Genomic DNA, 26,839 nt, shown 5'->3' with positions numbered 1-26,839 from the left:
AGAATCGCGCAAAGCATTTTTTTTGGCAGTCGAGAATATCATCGCAAGGTCCCATCCGAAATAGCCGTGGACTCCAATCTTCCGCTTCAACATGTTCTGAACATTTTTATTTTATAGAGAGAACATGAGTGAAGTATTCAAAACACAGCTTTTAACAAAACAAACAAACAAAAAAGTATTCAAAAACATTAAAAAAGAGTCACTAGATATTTGATCTTTTGGCTCTTATATACCCCAATGTCTTGTAACAAAGAAAAGAATAACAATTTGTGTGTATTCGACTCTAAGTGTTAATATCAAATATAAAAATGGCTTACTTGGAGACAGGAAAAGAGCAAAGCATAAGAACATAAGGAAGAAACATTTGCCAAATGAAACCATCTTTTTGTTTTTGTATTGTCTTCCTTTAGTTTCCAATGAAATTAAGTGGTACTCAAAACCCTTTATATAGAGTGTCTGATGAGGAATATGATAAGTATACATAAGTGTTACAAATATATAATTGGATTCACTTTTATTAATATTCTCTAAAAAGTATAATATATGTACAATATATTACTATATTAGCTACTGGAATTGATTTGCATGTATATATAACTCAGAATATGTTACTCTTTTAGTCTATTTATTATCTATTTATTAAAGCCTTAATTATATATGGATTTTACTCCTTATTATTGATTATATATATATATATATATATATATATACATTAAGTTAGCTTTTCTCTCTTCTCATGATGCCACCTAAGCATCCATCTAAGCCACATTGTTTTTTACATTAAAATAAATTTAAAACATTCATTTAGTGCATATTTATATTACTTATTTAATTAATAGAAAGTTTATATAAATAAAAATAAATTATGTAAAATAAATGAAATGTCAGAATAAGAAAAACAATACTTTAATTTTTTTATTAGTGGTAATAATATAATTCAACTTTCATTTTAAATTGATCATAGTTTAAAATTTTAAATATGTTACTAAGTTTTAGAATGAAAGTAAATTTTAAATTTATGGTAGAATAAAATAACATTTATGTAATTGTATATATAAAATTATAAAGAGGAAAAATAAAATTGAAAGTGAAATATTAGTTTATAACATGATCAAAAAGAAAAAAAAATGATATTTCATAAATTGAATCAAATGCTTTTAATCCAAATTTGAGTATTGAAATATAAAAATTAAAGAGAAAATAATTATAATATTTTTTTGAAAATCAGTTAAAAAAATAATAAAATATCACAATTTGAATAAAATTTAACAAAACAAAATTATAAACCTCCCGCTCCAACTGCTAGTTGATTATACATTCAATCCTTTATTCCTAGCTGATAATATTCTTATTTGCTATTTTTTTTTCTTCAAAATTGAAGCAAATAAAAATTAACTGCATATTTCTCATTATGAATTTTAGGTTTGGTGTTGTTTTTTGAATGTAGCCACTTATGTGGGTTATTGGATAGATTCATTTTCTAAAGAGTTTTTTAAAAAAATTGAGATTCTAATGTTATTGGTTTATAGGTTTCTATATTTTTACTTTTCACCAAAAAAAACAAAGGTTCTTATATTTTGACTACGGTACAATCCAAGACCCGGCTTGAACCAGTCGATCAGATAGTTAGACATCCACCATTCATTAGACGACATTCACCCCATTGACTAATTATGGGATAATTGTTTTACTCCCCTAGGCTAATCAGCTTGCTACGGTTTTTGCTGCCTTATCTAAGCTTTAAATCCAAGATGCTTGAAGGCTTGAAGTTGTGAAAGTTTCACAGTGAAACCATCAAAATTTTTAGCAGATTTGCAAATCGGTGAAAAAACATTGTAAGTAAAGTACATTTAACCACGAAGAGACGACAAAAAGAGTCTATCAACCCCTACATACAAATATACACTCATATAGAAGAGATAGCTTTTGTTTATTCTGTGTAATCAGCAATCTTAAAGACCGAGATGAAATCACTCCTTCATCTCAATTTCTCTTCATCCTTTTTTTTCTTCACACTCTTTTTGATTTTCGATCTCATAGCTCATCGGAGAAGATTCACAAACGACATAAGCGAATCGACATCTCTATGCTCAGACGGGTACTTAATTGCCCGTGGAGCGCTTTTCGGAAAGAGAAGTATCGTTGGGAAGCTCCCCAACTGAAGCTCTTGCTTAGCAAACTCCTTCTGCTCACCGTCAGCCCGGAATTTTGCCACCTTTACCCCTTTACCCGCAAGTTTCTCAGCCAATTCGATGTAAGATGCTTCCATCGCCTGGCAAAAAGGGCACCAAGGAGCGTAAAGCACAACCAACCATGCCTCTTTACGGTTCCTTAGCTTCGTAAGATTCTCAATCCCTTCTTTGCTCAATGTTACAACATTGTTGCTTTCAAATATCTCTTGCACAGCCGCAGGCTTTGAATCCACAGCACCATCTTCCTCCTTGATGTTACCCTTGTGCAGACCACATTCTTTAGCTTTAGCATCTTCCCACCACCACCTTCCTTCTCTTTCATGCTGACCCGGAAGCACAGGCCTAGTGCATGGCTCACACCCGATAGAGACATATCCTTGTGCGTGCAAGGCATTCACCGGGACATCCATCGTTCTCAAAAAGGTCCAGACATCAGCTCCTTCAACATTAGCCAAAGGATTCCACTTCACAAGACTTCCAGCACCACCGTCTAACCCTTCAAACACCGGATCAACCTGAACAATCGGGATCTCAGATCTTGTCCCTGGAGATTGATCTTTCCTCTGTCCTGTAATCCAAGCTTTAAGACCCTTAAGAGCACGACGCAAAGGTCTTACTTTCCTCACACGGCAACACTCTTGATGACCATCTTCGTAGAAAGAGAACAACCCCTTGTTCCTCACTAAAGCTTGAACCTCAACTGCATCAGGAAACATGTACTCGATTCGAATCCCGTACTGCTTCTCCACTGCGTCAAAGAGTCTGTAAGTTTCCGGGTTTAACCTCCCTGTATCTAAACTAAAAACCCTAAAAGGCTTTCCAGTTAAACGAGCGTATTCGATCAACGCAACATCTTCAGCACCACTGCAAAAAGACCAAAACCAAATCCATAAGTCAATCAAAGTTTTCATTTTTATATCCTAATTAAACCGATCGCTCGCTTAATGATTTGTAACCAATCTTACCTAAAAGCAATCGCGATGTCGTCTCCAAATTTCTCAAGAGCTTTATCCATGATTTCAAGTGGAGAAGCATCTTCAAGTTTCTTAGCGAGTTGCTCAAAATCCTCAACTTCTCCTCCTTTCTCTTCAACTTCTGTGACAAAATTCATCAAACTCCGAATCAGCAATCGAAAAATAAATGAAAAAGCTTTGAAGTCTGGGAATAGTCACAAGCACGAACCAGGAGCAGTAAGAGTTGAAGCACGAGGAACCCAAGATTCACTGCGTGAATGTGACTCAGCGTTTAAAGGTTTCAAAGAGAAACGTCTCTGAGACAAATGGGTTCGACCAGATAACCTAATCGAACATATTTGAAGAGCTGCAAAAAATACAAAAGACACCAAATTTTTCAACTTTCCGATTCGAACATCACAATTCAGCAAATGGGTACAACGATAAACAATCAAAGATTAAATTTTTGAGAATTTTCTCGAGAAAATTTAGTACCTTTAGATTCAGAAGAAGCTCCTGAACGAGAGAAACTCGATCCAGAGATCGCAGTTGAAGAAGAAGAAGTAACAGCTAAAGCCATTTCTAAAACTCACACAACGTTCTCTCGGATTCGAAAAAGCTTAACGGAGAAACCTTTGGATTTGTTAAGCTTCTTCGTCTTCGTCTTCTATGGCTGAGCTAGAGTGTAGATTGGGTTGAAGCGTTAAATAATGGCGGATCGAAGAAGAGAACATTTAGGCTCGAAAGAATCTGGACGTTTATACGGAATGATTCGTTTTAGCTGACGTGGCGGGTTTTGATTGGTGGGAATATAATTGTGGAAATTTAAAGACTCAGCGCTTACGGTTGCATCGCGTGGTGAGCATTGGTCTATGATATGTGGCGACTAGGAGAGAACGACACAAGGCTGACCAAAAAAAAAAAAAAAAAAAAACTCAAAATTTTGATTTTTTAACTTCAAAATTAAAAAAATGATTAAATTAAATATTAACATATTATTATGTTAACTTAGCTTATACTATATCAAACTAAATAAAACGAAAGCTGATTTTCTTATACCATAATTCATATCCTATTCGTAATCCAATTTTATTATATATTTAAATCCTTATATTTTTCTTAATTAACATCAAATGAGAAAATATAAAGCTATTATATGGAGGTTTGAAAACAAAAAAAAAATATTACATATACAAAAATGTGAGCCATATAATCAAGAATATAAAAGCAAAGAAATGAAATTCACGATGCTAAAGTCTTACTTGCTAACGGACTTTTATCCGTTTGTTTTTCCTTTGTAATCAATTTCATTCTCTAAATATTATATTTAAGGAAAAAAAATGAAAACCTAATCTTATTTATAGTCCAATTTTTCTGAGTTAGTTAGCTGATTAAATAAATAATTTAGCTAATATTTTTTTTTCTTAAATCGTATATCATATTTGTAGTCCAATTTTCTTAAAATTTAGTTAGCTAATTTTTTTTTTTTTGTAATTCATAATTCGTATCGTATTTTGTAGTCCATTTTAAAAAATTTAGTTTGCAAATTAAATACATAATATCTATTTACAAACTTACCTTTTATAGAATTTATTACTTGGGTCTATAATTCCAAAATATAATATAAAAAGGTGGTTCTATAATTTCTCTGGGGCCTCAAAATTTGTTTACTTTAACCAAAAACGCAAAAAAAAAAAAAAAAAAAAAAAGGAGTGGTTCGGAAACAATTCGCAGCAATGGTCCCTCTCATTTCCACCTGTGTGTATAGTATAGTTTTGATTCACTTGTGTGGACTCTGGACAACACAAAATAATTGAGAGATTTGATGTTTTGTTTAGTGAAATAGTTAGAATCTATAAATCAACCACTATACGTTAATGCTTGATTGTGACTTGACTTAGTTGATCTCTAATCATGATATCTATCTATTATCTGGTCCGATTCTTTTGTGGTAATACATGTTATGGTCTGAATTTGGCACATTAAAAGAAAGATTCCAAAATTCCCAACGATCAAGAAAAAAGATAAGAAGAAAGATTCCTACAAATAATTTATGTTAAGACTTGTCATTAACTGATCATTAGAGTCACTTAGTTCCTGGCGCATCAAGCAATTGTGAGTTCATGACGAAAGCCACTAGCCAAGAATTGAGATATTGCAAAAGCACATAATGACTTGTGACGGTAGATAGTATGATCATGTCGCAAAACGAAAACTTTCATGTATGTTACTTTAATGATTTGCGAGTAATAGAAACATTCCCAATACAAAAATGGACTAACTCGATCGACTTGATTAAGTGTATAGGATATATATACAGTATGTTGTAATATTTCAAATTTATATTCATCGGTAAAGATGATCTCCTCGCAATAGAACAAAGCAATATCCAATATGGTTAACGATGTTTGAGGATTAGCATAAGTGTATTCGATACATCATAATTTCGCATGTGGCATATTGCTTTCTAAAAAAATCAATAGGATTAGTGCATATTATACATGCAAAATGTAAAACTAAAGTGGTTTGAAATTTTTGATTAGGGTCACTCACTAATTAAAACCATTTAAAACATGCAGAAGTACTATAGCTAGTGGTGGATACTGCTTTCAATGTTGTAATGTGGTCCACATGTGCATGCTCTATTTGAATTCCATGACATAATTATTCATATAATTCTCCCCAAAAGTTTTGATTATAATATTTTGTGGCTACTCTTTTCACTAAAAATATATATATATTAAAGATTCGTGTGGGGAAAATGCTTTTCTTTTGGAATGAATATAATAATTGTTAGTGACCTTTGGGGTCGAACAAAGGATACTTAGCATCTATATATACATTTTTGAAGTACATTTGGTACTAAAATCTATTTAGGTTTATAACCTTTTATTTTATAATATTTGCATAATCAAATCCTTGCCAATTGAATAAATAACAAAACTTAAAAGTAAATTTTGTAATTAAATCACAAGCAAATCCTAAAATTGGAAACAAATATTTATTACATCAAAAAGATTTCCTAAATTGTCTTTCTCTAATAAATCGAATCTCTCTCCAATATATTTATGTAATCTTATTTGTTTTTAATTTATATTATTACATAAAATATATTTATAATAAAAAAAATAAAAAAAAATTTCACACATTTTGTAATTAAAATTTTTGAAAACGGACGTATATAACTCAAAATATAAAGGAAAAAATATATGTACAACGTCTATAAGGTAAAAAAATTTAGATAATAGTTCACAACCATTATAAATAATACTAATATGTTCACAACTATAAATGAACATGAACTTTGATTTCTCATGTATCCAAATTAAAATTTTAAAGTTTTATAGAATATTTAAAATGTTAAAAATATTTAAACTCTACAAAAAATTAAAATATTATTAATATTTTAACTCTAAAAATATTTAAAATATAATAATATAATAAATAAATATGATTGAACGGTTTTGAGTTTATATAAATATGATTATATGTTTCTTACGGGTTGTCTATACTAAAATTGTTTTACGGGTTAAGTTAAAATATAAAATTGATTTACAACAAATCGTCCCGCGGTGTACCACATGTTTTTTTTGGTGGGAAGTGTATAGCGGATTGACTACATATATCTACGAGTCTGCTTATTATACAAATTCATAAAATTATATAAAATTAAAATTATATAAACAAGTATAAAACTAAATTATATAAACCAACAATGAAAATGATAAATCAAACAAATATATTAAAATTATGGACCCGTGGTGTACCACGGGATGAATCCTAGTTTAGTTTTATTAAAAATATAAAACACAATCATAAAAAGAACTCTTTTCTCTTGTCATATGTGTAAATATATTAAAAAGGTTAAACCATTAACGTTAAACCTAAATTAATTATAACCTGACGACAAAATCAATGTATAAACTAATTCATATACTTGTAAAACAAATATATAATCAATTGGTATGGTTTTGTTTATCGTATTGGCTTTTGTATCCAGTTATCAACTTGTTAAAAAACATTTATATATTTTTTTTGTTTTGCCCATAAAAGAACTTGATTCTTGTTTTTGGCTCATCTATGTCATATCGGGTTAGAACGATTATAGAATAAAAAATAAAAATGGTTTAACGTCAATTTGGTACGGTTTGATCAATTTGACCTCCCATAACTAAACTTAATTAATAATGATCTCTAGAGATTATTTTTTCAAAACCTCAAGAGAAATTATATGAGAAATTATCGAATCAAGTTTTTTACGTTAATGGTCATTTTTCTTTTGATTGATAAAATAAATGGTCCAAATTGGATTTGAAGTTTGGTTTAAGAATTTGATATATACCAAATTATTTTATGTAGTATTTATTTATGTTAAAGAAGTGTTGTGTGGTATTCAAGAAAATAAAAATAAGTGGTGTGTTAAGACGGGGAAAACGGGGAAAATCAACCCAGACTCTTTCCAGAAGGGATTTTCATACCCCAACTCGACTACTCCGTATTTTACAACCTAAACCAGTATTAAATTCAAATAATCTACCTAAACCACATCTAATTTTGTCGATTTCAACCTCTACCCTAACAGTGTTAAATCTGGGTTTGACGGTGATGAGTCAGCTGCAGACGTGGCAACGGCAAGAGGAAACGACTTCGTTTTATTAAGTTTAGTGTGTTGAATTGATATCAAAACGACATCGTTTCTCAATTGGGGGAAAAATCGATTTAGGGTTCTAAATCGTTTCTTCTCTTCTTCTCTTTCGTTTCGTGAAACCCTAAATCGATTTTTCCCCCAATTGAGAAACGATGTCGTTTTGATATCAATTCAACACACTAAACTTAATAAAACGAAGTCGTTTCCTCTTGCCGTTGCCACGTCTGCAGCTGACTCATCACCGTCAAACCCAGATTTAACACTGTTAGGGTAGAGGTTGAAATCGACAAAATTAGATGTGGTTTAGGTAGATTATTTGAATTTAAGACTGATTTAGGTTGTAAAATACGGAGTAGTCGAGTTGGGGTATGAAAATCCCTTCTGGAAAGAGTCTGGGTTGATTTTCCCCGTTTTCCCGTGTTAAGACGTTAGGTCCACAATATATATGTATAAGAATAATATATATGTGGTTTGAGTTGGATTCTTTAGCAATAAGAAGAAGAGCATATTCTCAAATTGCAAATATAATTAGGAACATCACATCATTTTGATAGCAAGTTTTCGTATTGCTAATAAAAGAATATTTAATCGTTTTATGTAAATAGCATATTATCGAATAAAGTTATACAATATTTATTAAAAACATGTGCAAACAAATTCACAAACGCAGGCATTTTTATATACGATTTTCTCATATATCGTTTTCGTAACTAAAAATAGTCTTTTAACAACAACCAAAAAAAAAAAAAACTAAAAATAGTAGAATTTGATTATATAGTGTTTGTACTCTTCCTTTAAAACGACATCATTTAAAACTATTGTAAATTTCTAGAGCAAAGTTCATAAGAATGCCACTGGTATAGTAATCATTGAAATATCCTTTATATACATTTGTATGAAATTTCCATTACTTTACCTAGCTAGGTAAAATAATCATTGAAATATCCTTTATATATATATTTTTTTCGTTGAATTTTAATATCATGATACTAGATATCTCAAATATGACAATTTTAACGATTATAATAATGGAAAGTGTTTTTTATAGGCAAATCTCATAAATAGCACTAATTTGAGTTAATTATTATTAGTTTTTTCTTTAAATACCATTAAAATATATTTCCAAAATATCATAAAATTCAAATTGAATTTTGATTGAGCATTCAAAACTACACCCTAAATGCTAAATAATAAACTCTATCCCTAAAAATTAGCATTACCCTAAATCAAAAACAGTCAATCCAAACTCAAAAAATGAGTTTACATCCTTAAAAAATATTTTTTACGTTTATGATACTTTTGAAAGTTAAATATAATCTTTTTGTGGTATTTTTAAAATAATTACCTTAAAGTATGGTATTTTCAGGATTTTTTTTCTTATTTATTATGGTACCTTAAAATAAATACCTTAAAGTAAATTAATTTCTCTAACGAAAACTTTTTTATAAAAACTAAACATGCACACATGCTTAATAGCTAGAGAAAGAAGAGACAAATAAAAACAAAAACGCCATGAATTGTGTTTGACACAAATTGGATCGGACCTTTTTTTCAATAGTCATAATTATTTCCATTTTCAGATCCTTTAACGGTTAAATAAGTAATTTTTTTTGTTATTAGTCTTTCTTATTTAAGTTCGACATCAATTATTGCGATTTGATATACGTCAATTAATGTTATATTGTATGTACTTAATCATAATATAGGCCCATATCTCTGACAGTCTGACGTACTCACATGCTACAACATAACTCTCTATCGTTTTATCTCTGCCTCTATAACGATCGCTTCCTCTATCATTGCCAAATCTATTCTTTCACTTGCAATCTTGCTCAATGGCTATATCATTTCAAGCCAAGAACCCTCTAAGACAACCCATCACCAACATTTCAAGAAGCTACGGTCCGTCCCGTGTGATCACATGCTCTGTTACTACCACCAACGTCCCTCAGCCTAATCGTGAGAAGCTTGTGGTTGAGCAACGTCTCGTGCACCCTATTCTGTCTAAGAACAATGACCCGACTCTAGAATCGACATGGAGCCACCGGTTATGGGTTGCGGCAGGCTGCACAACTGTGTTTGGCTCTATTACTAAATCTATCATTGGAGGGTTTGGTTCTAACCTCTGGCTTGAACCAGCTTTAGCTTGTTATGCAGGGTACGTCTTAGCTGATCTAGGATCTGGTTTTTACCACTGGGGCATTGATAACTACGGTGATGAGTCAACACCTATAGTAGGAACCCAACTCGAAGCATCTCAGGGTCACCACAAGTGGCCTTGGACAATCACCAGAAGACATTTTGCAAACAACTCACACACTATAGCTCGAGCTATAACATTTACAGTTCTCCCATTAAACATTGCATTCAACAACCATGTGTTTCATAGCTTTGTGAGTACATTTGCATTTTGCATACTCTTTAGCCAACAGTTCCATGCTTGGGCTCATGGAACCAAGAGCAAGCTCCCACCTCTTGTGGTGGCATTACAAGACATGGGGATGCTTGTTTCGCGGAAAGATCACGTGGGACATCACCGAGCACCGTATAACAGCAACTACTGCGTAGTGAGTGGAGCATGGAACAAGGTCTTGGATGACAATAAGATCTTTGTGGCATTGGAGTTGGTGTTGTATATGCATTTCGGGGTGAGACCAAGGTCATGGAATGAGCCAAACTCTGACTGGACAGAAGAAACAGAGATGTCCAATAACCAAGCATGACTCAATCTATTAACAAATATTTAAAGAATGTGCTGAAAAATTTTAGTCTCGTAGTTTATATGTAATGAATAAGTATGAGTTTATCGAATAAAGTAATAAATCTTGTAAGCTGATCACACCTTCATTGTTGTGATCTTTTGTAAGCATGAAATCTACAATATTCTGAACTCCTGTTTGATCTTTTGTAAGCATGAAATCTACAATATTCGATGCTTTTGGTGTAGAGTTGTATATTTGTATCAAAAGTTGAGATAAAATTTTAGGACCACTGTCGGTCAAACATTATGGATTTTGATTGGTGATCTAGCTAAGAGATGTCGGAATTTTAACGGTTAGTTTAGTTACCAATTGAACAAACAAATGGTTGAAATATAGGGACAAATAAATTTTACATATAACCACTTCAAGTTACATGGCTCCAATAATGGTAATTGTACAAGGCGGAAACACTATTCCACATTTTAAAAAACATTTACAGGTAATCCTGCATCCAGGACTGTACAGACTATACAAAACACAGATTACAAACATACAACATAGCTTGTTACAATAAGTAGCTTATAAAGCCTTCTTCTTTGTGTGCTTAACAGAGAAGAAGGCATAAACAGGAATGTTGACAAGTCCAAGAATGACCAAAAGCCAGAAGAAGTAGTCAAGATGTCCTTTATCAAGGTCGTCTGGGATCCAACCATCTTTACCTCCTATTGTCGTGAAATACGCGACGATTGTGAGGATCACCGAGCTCAGGTAGCTTCCGACTGCGGTGTTGAGAAGCGCCAACGCGCTGCATACGCTTCTCATTGCGTCAGGAGACTGGTCGTAGAAAAACTCGACTCGGCCGATGAAGAAGAAGACCTCTGCAATTCCCATTAGTATGTACTGAGGGACCTGCCAAAATATGCTTATTGCAACAGCGTCATGAGCATGATACAACCGCACTGTCTCAACGATTGCTGCGGCTGCGATGCTTAGGACAGAGAGAAAAAGACCAACGCCCATTCGCTGCAGATCCGTTAACCCTTTTGGTGTGCCTGTGAACCGTCTCACAAAGGGTACGAAGAAACGGTCATAGATTGGGATGGATATGAGCACGATAAGTGTGTCGAAAACCCCGAATGAAGCTGGAGGGATCTCGAAAGAGCGGATCATCCGGTCCATGGACCGTCCTTGTTGCACAAACAGAGTGGAAATCTGTGAATATAGGACTGAGTAGACGATCCCTGAGGCCCAGATTGGAAACATACGGATCAGAATCTTAACTTCTTCGACTTGAGTTACGGTACAAAGCTTCCAAGGGTTGGATAAAACACCCGAATTCGATTCATCATCTGAGATAATGGCAGCTTTGTCAAGACACCTGCAGATATATAAGAAAACAAAGTTTATCTTCCAATGAACATTTCCAAAAGTTTCAAATATGAATCAGAAGGGAACGGATATTTTCTTGTAACCGTCAGTGTGCTGAATCTTCCTGCTTCCAGCAATAATGGAGTTTTTCTCTCTTGTTTCATACAGAAATGAGATATCTTCAGGGAGGTTGAGACTCAATTTACGGTAAGCAGCTACAAGAACTTGACAAACTCTAGTAATCGGGCTACCTCCCGGATTCTGGAACCTATAAAGCGGGGTTCCAACGAAGAAACTCGCGATAGAGGCTCCCATAAACACGGTGGGGATCAAGAAACCGAGTCCCCACCCGGAGTTCTCTTGAACCCAAACAAGCAAAGTCGATGAGACAAACGAACCAATGTTGATGGAGAAGTAAAACCAGTTAAAGAACGAAGCTTTTCTAACTCGTTCCCTCGGATCAGTATCATCAAACTGATCAGCACCAAAAGATGATACACATGGTTTGATACCTCCAGTACCAAGTGCAATAAGGTAAAGCCCTGCAAAGAAAACCGCATACTGAACAAATGTTGCTGGTGGGCATAAACCGGCAACACCAACGCCAACGCATCCCGGCTTTAAACCAGGAACTGAGGCAGAGAGTGTCAACGAAACCATTCCCTGATTCAAAAACCAGATTAAACCAAAACCAATACAAATATCCAAAAACTGATTGAGTAGTGTTTTAACTCTCTTACAATGAAATAAATAGCAGAGAAAGAAGCAATAGTCCAGTATCTTCCCCAGTAAGAATCAGCTATGACAGCTCCAACGAGAGGTGTCATATAACAAGTGCCTTGCCAAATCATGACATGCCTAGCTGCTGTAACATTGGACTCATGCAATTCACTTGTGTAGTAAGTGATTAGATTCTTGGCAATTCCATAGTAAGCTAATCTCTCACAGCATTCGTTTCCTACATTGAAACCAAATTCGGATGATTTAAGTATCGTCATATCTATAAAACACAAGAAAAAAAGTGATCTTTTTGGGTTTACCAAGAATAAAGGGACAAGCTTTCCAGTTTCCTGTTTTCTTCTTCGATGGTGGGTTTCCATAGATGTCCACAGAACCATCTTCAGCTGTTTTAGACAATCCGGTTAAGACACTGTTCACTTCCTTCTGAGATATATTCAGACATAAACTTTTTGAATCAGAGACAAAACAAAGATTGGATTTTTTTTGTACTTCTTCAGATCAAGAGGACAAATCTTGAACATTTGAAGTAAGTTAAAGCTAGAAATTAGAAGATTCATGCAAGTTTCGAGAAGACACTGTTCACTTCCTTCTGAGCTATATTCAGACATAAACGTTTTGAATCAGAGATAAACAAAGATTGGATTATTTTATTTTGTGTGGTTCTTCAGCAAAAGGACAAATCTTGAACATTTGAAGTAAGTTAAAGCGAGAAATTCAAGAAAATTTCAAGAAGATAAATTTAGAAAAGAAAAGATAATGAAGAAGCAAAAACGAAACCTGTATTAGAGATTCTTCAATATCATGGAGTCTTCTTTCATCTTCTCCACTCGAATTCATCTTTTTTTTTCTGAGTTCGACAGAGCTTTTTGTTTTTTTTTTTTTTTGTTGGGTTTCTAAAAGTAATAAGAGAAGCCATAATAGAAATCTATTTTATAGCTTTGATGAATTGTACAATTTCGTGGACTACGGTCATAGTCATGGGTACTGTTTGTGACGCAATAAACATATTTTAGCACTAGTTTTACAATTTTAAATTAATAATTAAATAACGAATTAACTGTTTTTAGATTTTGTAAAGCTTATGTAAAGTTTTTAAATAATTTAGGAAACTTACAAATAACTGCCAGGAAATTTTCATAACATATCCAAAAGTCGGTGCTTTGTCCAAAATATGATCTATATTATCTTTGTATCATTACGTGTTAAGAAAAAATATAAAATTTGTAGTTCATAGTTGAAAGATAATATAGTTTATAATAATAGTAGGTTTTGTATTGGGAAATTAAGAATCGGAGAGATTAATAGAATGATGACTTGTCGACTTGAATATTACGAAAATTATAAAAATCTAAAAATTAGTTTTAAATTATTTACATTTATTTTTATCTTAATTTAAGAAATTAGATTTATTCATACTTTTATATATTGATGTATGATATAAATTATTTTCGTAAAAGTCTAATAATTAGTTTTTTTTTTTGTTAAAAGATATCTAATAATTAGTTTTCCTTGACAAAAAAAGAGTTTTGTTACGTTTTCTCTACTATTTTGTTTATTAAATTTCATCGTTGAAAAAAACGATTTAAGGATTTTTCAGTTGCAAAGATTTGTTCTTCGTTAGACGTTAGTATGCTTTGTTGTGGTTGGACGTTTGACTTTTAACTCAACATATAAGCATGTTAACTCAAATGCTGTTTTTTTTTCTTTCTAATTCATGATTAACCGTGAAATAACCGAAACTAAACCGAACCAAAATTTAAATAATTTTGATTTGTAATAGTGTTTCATTTTCTTATAATAGCCCGTAAATATGAAAATCTTAACCTAACCAAGTAACATAGTTATATGATTTTTGTTTTTATAAAGCTAATAAACCGTAAAATCGAAACCTAAATCAAAACTAAAGAGAAAAACCTTACGTCGACCTCTAGTTATATATATCCAAATATTTATAAGATATTAAATCTTTAGATTTATGATAACAAAAGTGAATGGGCTTGCAAGTCCGAATCATGTTGTTGTTACTTCGAAGGTAATCTTTATTTGTAAAACACTCAAGTGTTTAAACCAATATCGATGTGAGACCAAATGTTAAACCAAAAGAGAAAGTTTCAAAGTATGCCATATCGATTACTTGCAACTAATAACTTCTTTAATATTATTTTTTTTATATCTGTTTCTTAGTTTTACTCACGTCATGTGTCCTAATTGCGTATGCATTCAATACTATCTCTATTTTTTTTGTTTTTATGATTTTCTAAGTACTAAGTTATGTTCAAGAAAACGAACCAAGAAAAAAATGGACTTTGGATTCAAAATTTGTAGTATTTGGATTCTGATCCTGTTTTAACAGACTTGACTTTGAGATATTTGATTTGGGTTTTCCAAATAGCTTATTTGTCAAAGTGTGCATGTGTTTCTTTAGTTATTTATTTACAATTCAAGAAACCATTTCTTTTATAGATTTGAATTTTTTTTTTTAAAGTGAAAAAAAACTTCACACACTTGTATATATATTTGTGTGGTCCATGTCAATCATTGAGAAAAGAAAGCAATCCATAACTTACTTACAAAATAATGGACCATTTACAGAATTTTCTACAAACACAGCCACAATATGTGGCCATGACAATAACATAACAACGACATGCCAAATGCAAAGACAATACAGTCAAGTGGCCACAGAGTTGTCCCTAGCTATGTAGGATGCGTTACCAAAATCTGGCCACTTCTTTAGTCGGTATAGCATAGTAGTGAGCTTAATCTTGATGTACTTTTTATAAACCAATCATCAGAATGATTGAAAAAACTGGGAAAAGTTTGAGTCCAATGCTTTTAATTAAGAAGAGGTTTTCCAAAGAACGTAAACTCAAGAGAACATATATTTTCCTTTCGTAGCCACACTTTGGCATAATCGATCCATCTTAATCGACACATGCACATTAAACGATTTGAATATGTAATGTCTTCTCAACACACGATGTTATCTTATCTTGAATATGTAATGTCTTTTCCTAACTATAGAATTGAATATATTTTAATTTTGTTTGAAAAAAGGAATACATTTTGTTTTCTTGAAAATTGTATCTTACATTTTAAAATGCAATATTTATTGTTTAATTGTCATTATTCTTTAGGTTACAACTAAATAGATCACCATTTTCAAGCTTTCATAAAACTAAAATTTAATGCCAAAACATATTTTCATATAATCTGTTTTTTTTTATTAATTGAATAATTCAAAATATAACGTTTCTTCTGTTATTAATAAAATTGGCTTTCTTCTGTTTTTATTACATAGATTAGATTAAAGTCAAGTTATAATTTAAAAATATATATTTTTTAGTATTTTTCCTATGATTATACACTCTTCACCAACCTTCTTATCTCCAATCCCATATAATTTAGTAAATTCTGTAATATCATTATTTTTAATATTACTAAACTAATCTAGAACAAAAAATTTTGATAAAGAGAAATTTGACTATATTTTTTTTTAAAAAAAAAGAGAGAAATTTGACTATATTTTGATTGTCCTTATCCTTTAGCTTAATAGATCACCATTATCAAACTTATATAAAACTACAATCACAATAATTAATGGAAAGGGGGAAATATATATATTTATTGTATTTCATTTAGTATATATATGAAAATAAACAATTATATTTATTAATTGAATAGACATCACATATATTCAAAAAACCTATAATATATACTCCTTCTGATACAATATTTATTGTTTCTTAATTTTTGTGCTTTTAACCAAAAAGTTTTATATAATGGGACAGTGTGAGTAATGAATATTGTAGATGAACTGATTGTTAAACACTTTCATACGTCAGGTTAAACACTTTCATGTAATTAAGATATCTAATTTAAATCAAATCTCTTTCAAATTTATTCATTTCATTGTAACAATTAAATAAAATACACACACGTACGTATACTAAAAATTGTAAAGATGTGTTTAGGTAGGTGTATGACTATAATATATATATAGGCCTATGCATGATGTTGGCAAAAAAAAAAAAAACTCACCACAAAACACAAAAGTATCTTAAGAAACAAAACTAGAAACCAAATAATGACTCTCGTCGCAAAGCTTCTACTGATGGTTTTGGTCGTTGAGGTTGTTTGTGCCAACGTAGGCGCAAGGCCACTGGAAGAAGTTTCCAAACATGTTATGGATAAAAAGACCGTTCCGCTTCCTTCGTTACCACCACTGGGGTTGCCAAAACTACCGGAGTTACCAACTCCGGTACCAATACCACCTATGAAATCATCAGCTCATTCGCGCGTTCGGCCAATCATGGCTAATGGTGGCACTGGAAGAGTATCCAAAGTTCCCTATGGTGCCACCGCTAGAGGTTATGGTTCCGCAAGTGGTAGCAGCCATTCGTCTGGCAGGACTCACCCTTGAACATTAGGTGATGACGATGTTCATTGCATAAACTTATTAACAATATATTCTACAAACCCACAGTCTCTTTTGTGTTCATAAATAAAACTAGAGATTGTCACCTTTAATTATTACAGAAAATGCTACTTATTATGTGTAACTAGTACTACCCCTTACTAAATAAAATAAATGTGGTTAAGGAAGTGATGAAGTGTGTGTTTGTAAACCAATTCATATGTGTATAGAAGTATATTGCAATAAATTCCTTAGCACTTCGAGTTTTTAGTGTGATTAATCTTGTTGTAATTCTCAAAGCGTATCGTGAATCGGTTACTGAAGGAAATTGTTAGGAATTGCGGATTCTAAATCGAAACTCAAAATCTCAAACAAACAAAAACAAATAAATGACACACCCGATTTATAGTGGTTCATCCTAGATTAGGATTTTTATGAACAAACATACTATTACTAAAAGATGGAGATCTCGATTGAGAACATATTTGAAAGACAAATAGTTTATCAATAATTGAAGTTTTATACAAACATGGATTAAAAATAGTTAAAGCCTTAGATGAAGCTTGTAGTGAGTTAAGTCGCATAGCGTATGTTATAAAGAATTCTAATAACCATATAGGTATCAAAGTCTACAATTCATATTGGCTCAAATGTTTTCAAGAATATTTTTTTCGGTCAACGTACAAAAATTTGCTACATCATATATATCATCTGCACATATTTCCCAAGTTATCTGATAAAGTATCTTAAATCGTCTATCAGTGCTAAGATCTACCAAAGTAAATTAACATTAAGTTCAATTATACTATGCATTTTATTTATTTAATTCGTAAGAAAAATTCATTAGGGTGAGACGAACATGTTTGTAATCATTATCCGAATTCAAACTCGATCGAATAAATACTGTGGACAAATGCAAGATTACACGAGAGTGTAGACTTGAGATTATTTCTCAAAACAAAAATTCATTCTATTTTTATTTTAATCGTAGATGTGATGTAATTATGTATACTTACATATTTTAAAAATAAACATTTTCTACTAATTTATTTACAAAAAAAAATATCAGTTATCGGAATCTATCTATAATACTAGCTGGTTAGATAAACATTGCGATTGATTTAGGCAAGTTTAACTTGTACATTAGTTGTAATTTAGATTGTAAATTTAAGCAAATGAATATTTCTTGTAAGAAAGGCTCATGTATCCTAATAAATACCAGTGTATCTAGTGTGTGTATATATAGAGGCTATGGTTTTGGGAAGAAGAGCACAACACAAACTCACCACAAACATACAGTTTTTAATCTAAAAGATAAACAAAACCAAAAGATGAATGCCACAAAGTTTGCTGTGCTTCTCGTGATTGGCGCTTTGTGTGTCAATATCAGCGCAAGTGTGGTGTCCGAAGAGACCAAACTAGGCACCTCTACTCCCAAAACTGCTACCAAAGGCATTGGAGCTGAGCTTGATGTTACTGTCAGGACTGATAGCTACTCTTCCGGCACTGGCTATGCTAGTGTTACTCAAGGTCGCAAAGGTCCAAGAGCTGCTTCAAGCGGAAATGGCTACACAAGTACCAGCGGGTTTGTCTTTGCTCGGGGTCCCAAGGCCGAGGCTTCTTCTACCAGTGGTTCTAATGCTCGAGGCAGTGCTGCAGCTGCCGCGAATCGCAATGGTGCTGCTTCACGTGGAGACGGTTCCGCAAGTTCGGCATCCACTGCGAATGGCCGCACGGGCAGCAAAGGAAGAAAGTATTGAGCTGTGAGGTGATCATGCTCATTGCTCAAACCTATTAATATATATATGTTCTACAAAATCAGAATCTCTCTTTGTATTCATAAATAAAACCTGAGATTGTCTGTCACCTTTAAATACCATGAAATGCTACTATTTATGTGCTGTAATGCCTATTTAATAAATAAAATAAATGCCATAGTTACTACTTTATATGACTCTTATTCTGAAATTTGAATCAATAAGCAAATATGGTACTAGCTATCTTAACATGCTTTTCTTTAACCTTTGTTAATTACACTAAGACAATGTAATTCAAGTCAGGGGGAATGGATTATAGTCTTTTAACTTTTGTGTTCTTAATTTCTATTTTGCATATATTTGAGTCATATGCTACGTTTAAGTATAATTTCATGTTAGGTTGCATTTTTCATTTTCATTTACATCTAATTACCTTGCAGAAAGTTCAAAGTTACGATTAAGATCAAAATATTTAAACTCGTATTTAATATTTCGATTCAAGAATGCCAAATTAGATACTTAACTTCCATGCAGATAATAGGATAAACAACTTGATTACAACACAAACTGAATAAAGAAATATTAATATACACTATTTCATTTAACTGATATTTTATAAGCATCTTTGAGACAAATGGAAAACCCATGTTTTCAACCTTTGCATCTTTCGAAAAATTCTACTTTTTTGAAACTCACATGAACTTCAAAGTATCTTTATGAATTTGGACTTTTAATGAATCTGATTCTTCCGTTTGGATCAAATGTGTATACTGTATTATGCTTAGCTAAAGACACGGTGACCAAAAAAAATAAAAAAAGAAGACACATTCGGGGTTTTCTTTGCGAATTTGCCAACTTTTGTTATCCTTAATGGCCATTTTCCAATTTTTAAAATGTTTCTCTTAACCTATATTTTGAGCATTCTTTCGACTCTTGATCATTCGTTTGAGTGGAGACTTTTTTTTATATTGCTAACATGTGGAAAATCTCAAGAGTATCGGAAACGAAAAAGGTTAGATCTCATTGAGGCAAGTTATTAGAATCACAAAGGCTAGCATCTAAGTTGGAAAAGAAAGGTTGGATAATTATATTTTATGTTACTAAGGATTCTGGATTGATATGAAAAAGGAAGTGCTCTAATTAAGTCTAAAGCTAAAAACAAAATCAATGTGTTAGTTTTCTTTAAGTTCAAGTATATGGAACAAAAATAAATAAAAGAAGAAGGCTAAGAAAGTATAAAAGCCTCTAAGTGACCACAAAACGAAGATTGAACATAACGTTTGTTGATTAAAAGACCAAAAGTGTCCACAAACCAAAAACATGCATGGCTTTTTGGTTTGAAAATAAAAGAGGAAAGAACTTTTATACAAAGTAGAAGCTTAGAATTCACGGTGATAGATTTGGTGGAACAATCATAATTAACTTTGTATGCATGAATTGTTCTCTTTCTTAATTAGATAGATTTTGCATAAACAGTAATGCCTTTTGTAACCAACCAGATGGAGAGCGACTGATAATTTCTTTGCGAGACCGCACTTTAAACTTGAATATTTTGGTTTTGATAATGAGATTTGGCTTAGAATAGAGATTTAGGAAGTAAAATTTTTTAGATCTCGTCATGTTTTTTAGGAGGTCAAATTTTAGATTAAATAAACTAGGTAATTCCTATATAGATTATTTCATTATGTCAAATTATAATTTATTCCTTTTATTATAGGAGATATTTAGTATATTGATATCAGTAGTAATAGCGTCGTAGCTAGTCAGATAAAATTGCAATTGATCTTGCCAAGAGGTATGAAGATTCATGTTGACATATAGGTATGACTATTAGTTGTAATTTGACTAACGCATTTAAGCATTTGTATATTTCTTGTAAGAAATGCACACGTATCCTAATTAATGCATACGTATCGAATGTGTGTGTATAAATAGAGGCTATGATTTTGGGAAGAAGAACACAACACAACTCATCACCACAAACACACAACTTAAACTAAGAAAGATAAACAAGACCAAAAGATGAATGCCACAAAGTTTGCTATGCTTCTCGTGATTGGCGTTTTGTTTGTTAATGTCAGCGCAAGGGTGGTCTCCAAAGAGACCAAACTAGGCACCTCTATTTCCAAAACTGCTACCAAAGGCATTGGAGCTGAGCTTTCTGTCGATGCCGGAACTACAAGCTACTCTACGGGCTATGGCTTTGTTAGTGTTAGTAGGAGTCCCAAAGGTCCAACCGCCACAGCCAGCGGAAGTGGCAACACGGGTACCAGCGGAGCTGTCTCTGCTAAGGGTCGCAATGCCAAGGCTTCTTCTACCAGTGGTTCTTCAGCTCAAGGCAATGCAGCAGGTGCCGTGAATCGCAATGGTGCTGCTGCACGTGGAAACGGTTCAGCTGGCTCGGCCTCCACTGCCAAGGGCAGCACGGGCAGCAAGAAAGGGAGAAAGCTGTGAGGTGCTCATGCTCATTTCTCAAAACTATTCATATATATATATATATATATATATATATATATATGTTCTACAAAATCACAATCTCTCTTGTATTCATAAATAAAACCTGAGATTGTCTGTCACCTTTAATTTTCATGAAGTGCTACTCTTTATGTGTTGTAATGCCTATTTTATAAATAAAGTAAAGGCCATGGTTACGAGTTACGACTTTATATTAATCTTCTATAACTAGTTATGTATACACATACATATATAGTGCCGTGCCAACACATCTAGAGGCCTAAAAGACCATATTAAAAATTAAGTTTTTAATTTCTAAGTGAACAAATTATTTTATAACTCATAATGTCGAAAGCATATTATATAATACGTAAAAAAACGTATCACTGAATATAAAGCGTCGATGAGTACTGTGTTAACCTGAGATCGATCCATTGTTTTAGACCAAAAATAACGTTATCTCAAACAATGTTTTTTTTTTTTCATGATATATGCAACACATAAGATTAAAAGATCCAAGTATATATATTACACGTCTACAAGTATATACACTAATACACTTAATAACCAATAGATATTGGGGTAAAAGTGTGGAAAGATGATAACAGGAAACAAAAATATAACATTGCTTGGTTATATAAGGGTAACATTATTGGGAATATCTTAAAGGGTTAAGATATCCCGGTTTTTGCAAAGAAAATATCTTATATAAGACATTGACATTACTTTGGATATATATAGCTTATTAAACATTTGATATTTACGACGTAAATAACAAGCTTTTTAAAACCCTATTGTTTAAAAAAAAACTGTCATGTTTATGTTACGTTCACAAGAAGAAGGTGCTTAGATTGGTACTTAATAATTCGACATCGTGGTAAGACTATCAGTTATGCGTCAAAAAAATCATATAATGCATTGAAAAGCATTACCCTAATAAATAAAATACACTTACATGTCCAGAGTATTTTGATACTAGTTTATTACCTAATTTCGATTAATTTTAAAAGCCACAATTTCGCCATTCATAGTTGCAATTTATTTGTTTCTTACTGTTTTAAAAGTCTAACTGCTCACTTTTACGTTCAATGTTTTAAATTCACAAATATGAAAAAATTTCAACTTTAAGAGAAATATAAAATGGTGTTGTATCACTCTTCCCCATACTAATTGAGAACTATTTTCTATGTTACGTGTAATTTATCACAAAGATATTTTGATTAATTAAACTTAAATTTATTATGAAGGTACCATTTCGTCCGGTGGGCTTCTCCACTCTTGACTTCTAGCAACAACAAAAAAAAAAAAAAAAAAAAAAATCAAATCAAATGCCAAATCAGTTTTTTCTTACAATATTTTGCAAAAATGTATTGTACATTAGATACTATTTTTGTTTTAACAATATTTTTACAAAAATGTATTATTCTATAGATAAGAAATAAATAGGATAGCATTGATTATATATCGCAACTCGAGTTAGTTAGATAAAAATTGCAAACTGATCCTCGTAAGAGGTGTTAATATTGTATGACTATTAGTTGTAATTTTTACTAACGCATGCATTTAAGCAAATGTATATTACTTGTATGAAATGCTCACGTATCCTAGTAAATGCATGCGGTATCGAGTGTGTGCGTGTGTATAAATAGAAGCAATAACGATTTGGGAAGACGAACACAACACAAATCACCACAAACACACAATTCAATAGAAGAAAAAAAGATAAATAAACAAAACCAAAAGATGAATGCCACAAAGTTTACTGTGTTTCTCGTTATTGGTGTTTTGTGTGCCATTGTCACCGCAAGGCAGGTCGAAGAAGTCTCCAAAGAGACCAAACTAGGCACCTCTAACTCAAAAGCTGCTACCAAAGGCATTGGAGCTGAGCTTTCTGTTAATGCCACCACTACAAGCTATAGTGATGGCTTTAGCTATGCTAGTGCTAGTAGGAGTCCGAAAGGTCCACGCGCTGATGCATATGGAACTGGCTACACGGCTACCAGCGGAGATGTCGCTGCTAAGGGTCGCAATGCCAATGCTTCTTCTACCAGTGGTTCTTCCGGTCAAGGCGGCGCTGCAGCTGTCGCAAATCGCAAAGGTGCTGCTGCAACTGGAAACGGTAACGCAGGTTCGGGATCCACTGCGAAGGGACGCACGGGAAGCAAAGGAAAAAAGAATTGAGCTGTGAGGTGATTCATGCTCATTGCTCAAACCTATTAGTCTATATTCTACAAAATCACGATCTCTTATATATATTCATAAATAAAACCAGAGATTGTCTCCTTTAATTATTATGAAGTGTTACTCTTTCTTTGTAATGGCTACTTTATCGTAAAAATAAATGCAATAGTTACGACCTTGCTAAAAATAAACATGTGATCATAGGAAAAATAGCAATACATTTAATTTAAAGGATCATAAGAAAAAATGTGTATCGTGTAATAAAAGAAACTAGCCGGTGCCATAGCTAGCTAGAACGGAGGTTCAACATCTCATAAATCAGAAGAAAAAAAAGATGAGCAAAATCTGGGATTTGAGAAGGGTAACAAAATTAAAATCATTAATTAGATTTTAAAACAACCATTTCAAGATTTAGAATCCATGAAAACACAATGTCATATGATGAGTAGTGTCTTAACCAATTCAACTAAATTAAAATTTTGTCCATAAAAAGTTAAAACAATATACTTGGCCTAAGGCAGCCTATTGGCTAGAAATTGCTTCATGTTCTTTTCACTCGTCATGTCTTCTAGCCTAGCTATTGTGCTTACAAATGCCGTGTCATCGTTTGTTCAGACACTACTCATCATAAACGTTTTTGCCATAAGAAATATACACACCACTATCCAAGATTAGTTTCTTTGAATTTCTCCTTTTTCAGTATGATCTCCATTTTTTTGTTTCTTATGAATCTAATTCTTGCCAAAGATCCATTTCAATTGAACTAATTGTTCTCTAGTCATTTCTTCCATGCATGGTCAATGAATCCCTAACGTTCTGTAGAAGTAAGGTCAGTAGAAGAACTACTTGAACCTTGTAGTCCAATATAATTTCCCATATGCATTACTTAGATCAGTACCTAATTTATATTTGTATCTTGATTCATTCTAGATCACTACTGAAGAGTATTAGGCCTCTAAATGTGTTGGCATGGCACTGTGTTGTATATATAAAAATTGTTAAAGAAGATTAGTACTAAAAGGTCGTAATTATTTTCATTTATTTTGTTCATAAAATATTCATTGCAACACAGAAAGAGTAGCATTTCATGATAATTAAAAGTGACAGAATCTCAGGTTTTATTTAAGAATACAAGAGAGATTGTTATTTTGTAGAACATATATATATATATATATTAATAGTTTTGAGAAATGAGCATGATGATCACCTCACAGCTCAATCCTTTCTCCCTTTCTTGCTGCCCGTGCTGCCCTTAGCAGTGGAGGCCGAACCAGCTGAACCGTCTCCACGTGCAGCAGCACCATTGCGATTCACGGCACCTGCTGCATTGCCTTGAGCTGAAGAACCACTGGTAGAAGAAGCCTTGGCATTGCGACCCCTAGCAGAGATGGTACCTGTGTAGCCATTTCCGCTTGTTGTGGCAGTTGGACCTTTGGGACTCCTAGTATATTAGGTTTTCTAAATCAAGCCAACTTTTCATTAGTATGATATTGTTTGATTTGTGCCTATAACTCAAACCCGCACAGATTTATTGGGCTCCTTCCCAAAAGGCCTCATACTAATTGGAATTGAACTTGACTTATATATTAGAAACTTCTCTTTATAATCTTTCGATGTGGGATATTGGTTTGTATTCCAATACTCCCCCTCAAAGCATAAACCACAAATCTTAGCCCTCCTAATTTCGAGGTACTTTTCTTATCGTTTCACATTGAGGGGTTTTCCCACATCCCTAGGCCCTAGGTCCACTATCATGACCTAGGCTCTGATACCAATTATTGGGTTTTCTAAACCAAGCCAACTTTTCATTAGTATGATATTGTTTGCTTTGGGCCTATAACTCAAGCCCGCACGGATTTATTGGGCTCCTTCCCAAAAGGCCTCATACTAATTGGAATTGGACTTGACTTATATATTAGAAACTTCTCTTTCTAATCTTTCGATGTGGGGATATTGGTTTGTATTCCAATACTCCCCCTCAAACCATAGACCACAAATCTTAGCCCTCCTAATCTCGAGGTACTTTTCTTATCGTGTCACATTGAGGGGTTTTCCCACATACCTAGACCCTAGGTCCACTATCATGACCTAGGCTCTGATACCAATTATTGGGTTTTCAAAATCAAGCCAACTTTTCATTAGTATGATATTGTACGCTTTGGGCCTATAACTCAAGCCCGCATGGATTTATTGGGCTACTTCCCAAAATGGCTCATACTAATTGAAATTGGACTTGACTTATATATTAGAAACTTCTATTTCTAATCTTTCGATGTGGGATATTGGTTTGTATTCCAATACTCCCCCTCAAACCATAGACCACAAATCTGGGATGACTCGTCAATCTTTGTGAAATATCTTCGATCGCCTGTCATGTGGTTACTAGCTCCATTATCTAGATACCAAATGTTTTCTTCTCCGGTGTTTGTCTCGTACTTGCTTGGTATGCAGTTCTTCTCGTTCAAGTAGACAACCTCATGCATCAAGAGTTCATCAGCGTCTTGAGTATCCTTAACACTAACATAGCCATTGCTCGTAGAGTAGCTTGCAGTTCCGGCATCGACATCAAGCTCAGCTCCAATGCCTTTGATAGCAGTTTTTGAGACAGAGGTGCCTAGTTTGGACTCTTTTGACACAACCCTTGCGCTGATATTGACACATAAAACGCCAATTACGAGAAGGACAGCAAACTTTGTGGCATTCATCTTTTGGTTTTTATTTGACCTTTTTAGATTGTATTGTGTGTTTGTGGTGAGTTTGTGTTGTGCTCTTCTTCCCAAAACTATACTTCTACATCTAACACTCACAAACGATACACGTGTATTTATTACGATATATGAGCATTTCTTACAAGAAATATACATTTGCTTAAATGCATTAGTAACATTACAACTGATAGTCAATCGCGATGTTTATCTAACCAGCTAGTATTATGGATAGATTGCGATATCTAAATATATAATACTACTTACTTGTTTATAATCTACAGAGTAACTAATTAAAAAACAATTAGTAGAAAATATTGCGATCATTCTAGTTTCATTACAGTAAAAAATATTTCAAAATTATATTCAAGTATACATTACAGGACATCTAAGATTAATTATAAAAAAAAAAAGAATATGCTGAGCAGTGTCTGAATATTATAAGCACCATAGGCTAAGAAGACATGAGTGAAAAAAAAAAATGCATGAAACACTAGGCCACATTTTTTTTTTTAATTCTCGCATTTCTTATATATCGTACGTTAATAATTTCACATCCTGCATGGCTTAAAATATTTTACATGTTATATCTCAAAATATACATAGAAAATTCAAATTTCTCTCGTGCATCTCTCCCTAATGTTAAACACTATCAAGCTAATCTCAAAGTAAAAGAAATGTGATTTTGTCAATTAACTCTCTCTAATCATCCCTTTAATAC

At 32.8% G+C, this 26,839-nt stretch overlaps 8 protein-coding genes across 9 annotated transcripts; 5 read left to right on the top strand and 3 right to left on the bottom strand.

Moving 5' to 3' along the window:
- Positions 1-1,763: 1,763 nt before the first annotated feature.
- LOC17896630 (5'-adenylylsulfate reductase 2, chloroplastic) lies at positions 1,764-3,833 on the bottom strand. Of its 2 annotated transcripts, none has more exons than XM_023787344.1 (4): positions 3,641-3,833; positions 3,375-3,512; positions 3,158-3,287; positions 1,764-3,056 (listed from the first exon to the last, which is right to left on the bottom strand). In XM_023787344.1, exons 1-4 carry the CDS (start codon positions 3,723-3,725, stop codon positions 2,042-2,044), a joined length of 1,368 nt encoding a protein of 455 aa, XP_023643112.1. In that variant the 5' UTR covers positions 3,726-3,833; the 3' UTR covers positions 1,764-2,041. The 2 variants fall into 2 exon arrangements, with proteins under 2 accessions (XP_023643112.1, XP_023643113.1); XM_023787345.1 differs by having other exon boundaries at positions 3,158-3,284.
- A 5,795-nt stretch (positions 3,834-9,628) lies between these two features.
- LOC17894444 (fatty acid desaturase 4-like 1, chloroplastic) lies at positions 9,629-10,584 on the top strand. The gene has a single exon (XM_006301615.2). The coding sequence runs from the start codon at positions 9,629-9,631 to the stop codon at positions 10,514-10,516; it is 888 nt and encodes a 295-aa protein (XP_006301677.1). The 3' UTR covers positions 10,517-10,584.
- Positions 10,585-10,880: 296 nt separating this feature from the next.
- On the bottom strand, positions 10,881-13,485 carry LOC17895779 (protein NRT1/ PTR FAMILY 8.5). The gene is made up of 5 exons (XM_023787673.1): positions 13,382-13,485; positions 12,904-13,027; positions 12,604-12,821; positions 11,961-12,526; positions 10,881-11,873 (listed from the first exon to the last, which is right to left on the bottom strand). Exons 1-5 carry the CDS (start codon positions 13,439-13,441, stop codon positions 11,075-11,077), a joined length of 1,767 nt encoding a protein of 588 aa, XP_023643441.1. The 5' UTR covers positions 13,442-13,485; the 3' UTR covers positions 10,881-11,074.
- Positions 13,486-16,641: 3,156 nt separating this feature from the next.
- LOC17895856 lies at positions 16,642-17,301 on the top strand. Its single transcript, XM_006301608.2, has one exon. It carries the CDS (start codon positions 16,692-16,694, stop codon positions 17,025-17,027), a length of 336 nt encoding a protein of 111 aa, XP_006301670.1. The 5' UTR covers positions 16,642-16,691; the 3' UTR covers positions 17,028-17,301.
- Positions 17,302-18,299: 998 nt separating this feature from the next.
- On the top strand, positions 18,300-18,975 carry LOC17895715 (UPF0540 protein At1g62060). Its single transcript, XM_006300505.2, has one exon. It carries the CDS (start codon positions 18,353-18,355, stop codon positions 18,779-18,781), a length of 429 nt encoding a protein of 142 aa, XP_006300567.1. The 5' UTR covers positions 18,300-18,352; the 3' UTR covers positions 18,782-18,975.
- A 1,762-nt stretch (positions 18,976-20,737) lies between these two features.
- Positions 20,738-21,444, top strand: LOC17894378 (UPF0540 protein At1g62000). Its single transcript, XM_006301091.2, has one exon. It carries the CDS (start codon positions 20,801-20,803, stop codon positions 21,230-21,232), a length of 432 nt encoding a protein of 143 aa, XP_006301153.1. The 5' UTR covers positions 20,738-20,800; the 3' UTR covers positions 21,233-21,444.
- A 1,465-nt stretch (positions 21,445-22,909) lies between these two features.
- LOC17894793 (UPF0540 protein At1g62220) lies at positions 22,910-23,413 on the top strand. Its single transcript, XM_006300908.2, has one exon. It carries the CDS (start codon positions 22,976-22,978, stop codon positions 23,411-23,413), a length of 438 nt encoding a protein of 145 aa, XP_006300970.1. The 5' UTR covers positions 22,910-22,975.
- Positions 23,414-25,669: 2,256 nt separating this feature from the next.
- On the bottom strand, positions 25,670-26,147 carry LOC111832057. The gene has a single exon (XM_023788306.1). The coding sequence runs from the start codon at positions 26,116-26,118 to the stop codon at positions 25,675-25,677; it is 444 nt and encodes a 147-aa protein (XP_023644074.1). The 5' UTR covers positions 26,119-26,147; the 3' UTR covers positions 25,670-25,674.
- Positions 26,148-26,839: the final 692 nt, after the last annotated feature.

The sequence above is a fragment of the Capsella rubella genome, unplaced genomic scaffold (assembly GCF_000375325.1).
Source record: "Capsella rubella cultivar Monte Gargano unplaced genomic scaffold, Caprub1_0 scaffold_2, whole genome shotgun sequence".
NCBI classification, from domain to species: Eukaryota; Viridiplantae; Streptophyta; class Magnoliopsida; order Brassicales; family Brassicaceae; genus Capsella; species Capsella rubella.
This window is presented reverse-complemented; position numbering and strand designations above follow the sequence as displayed.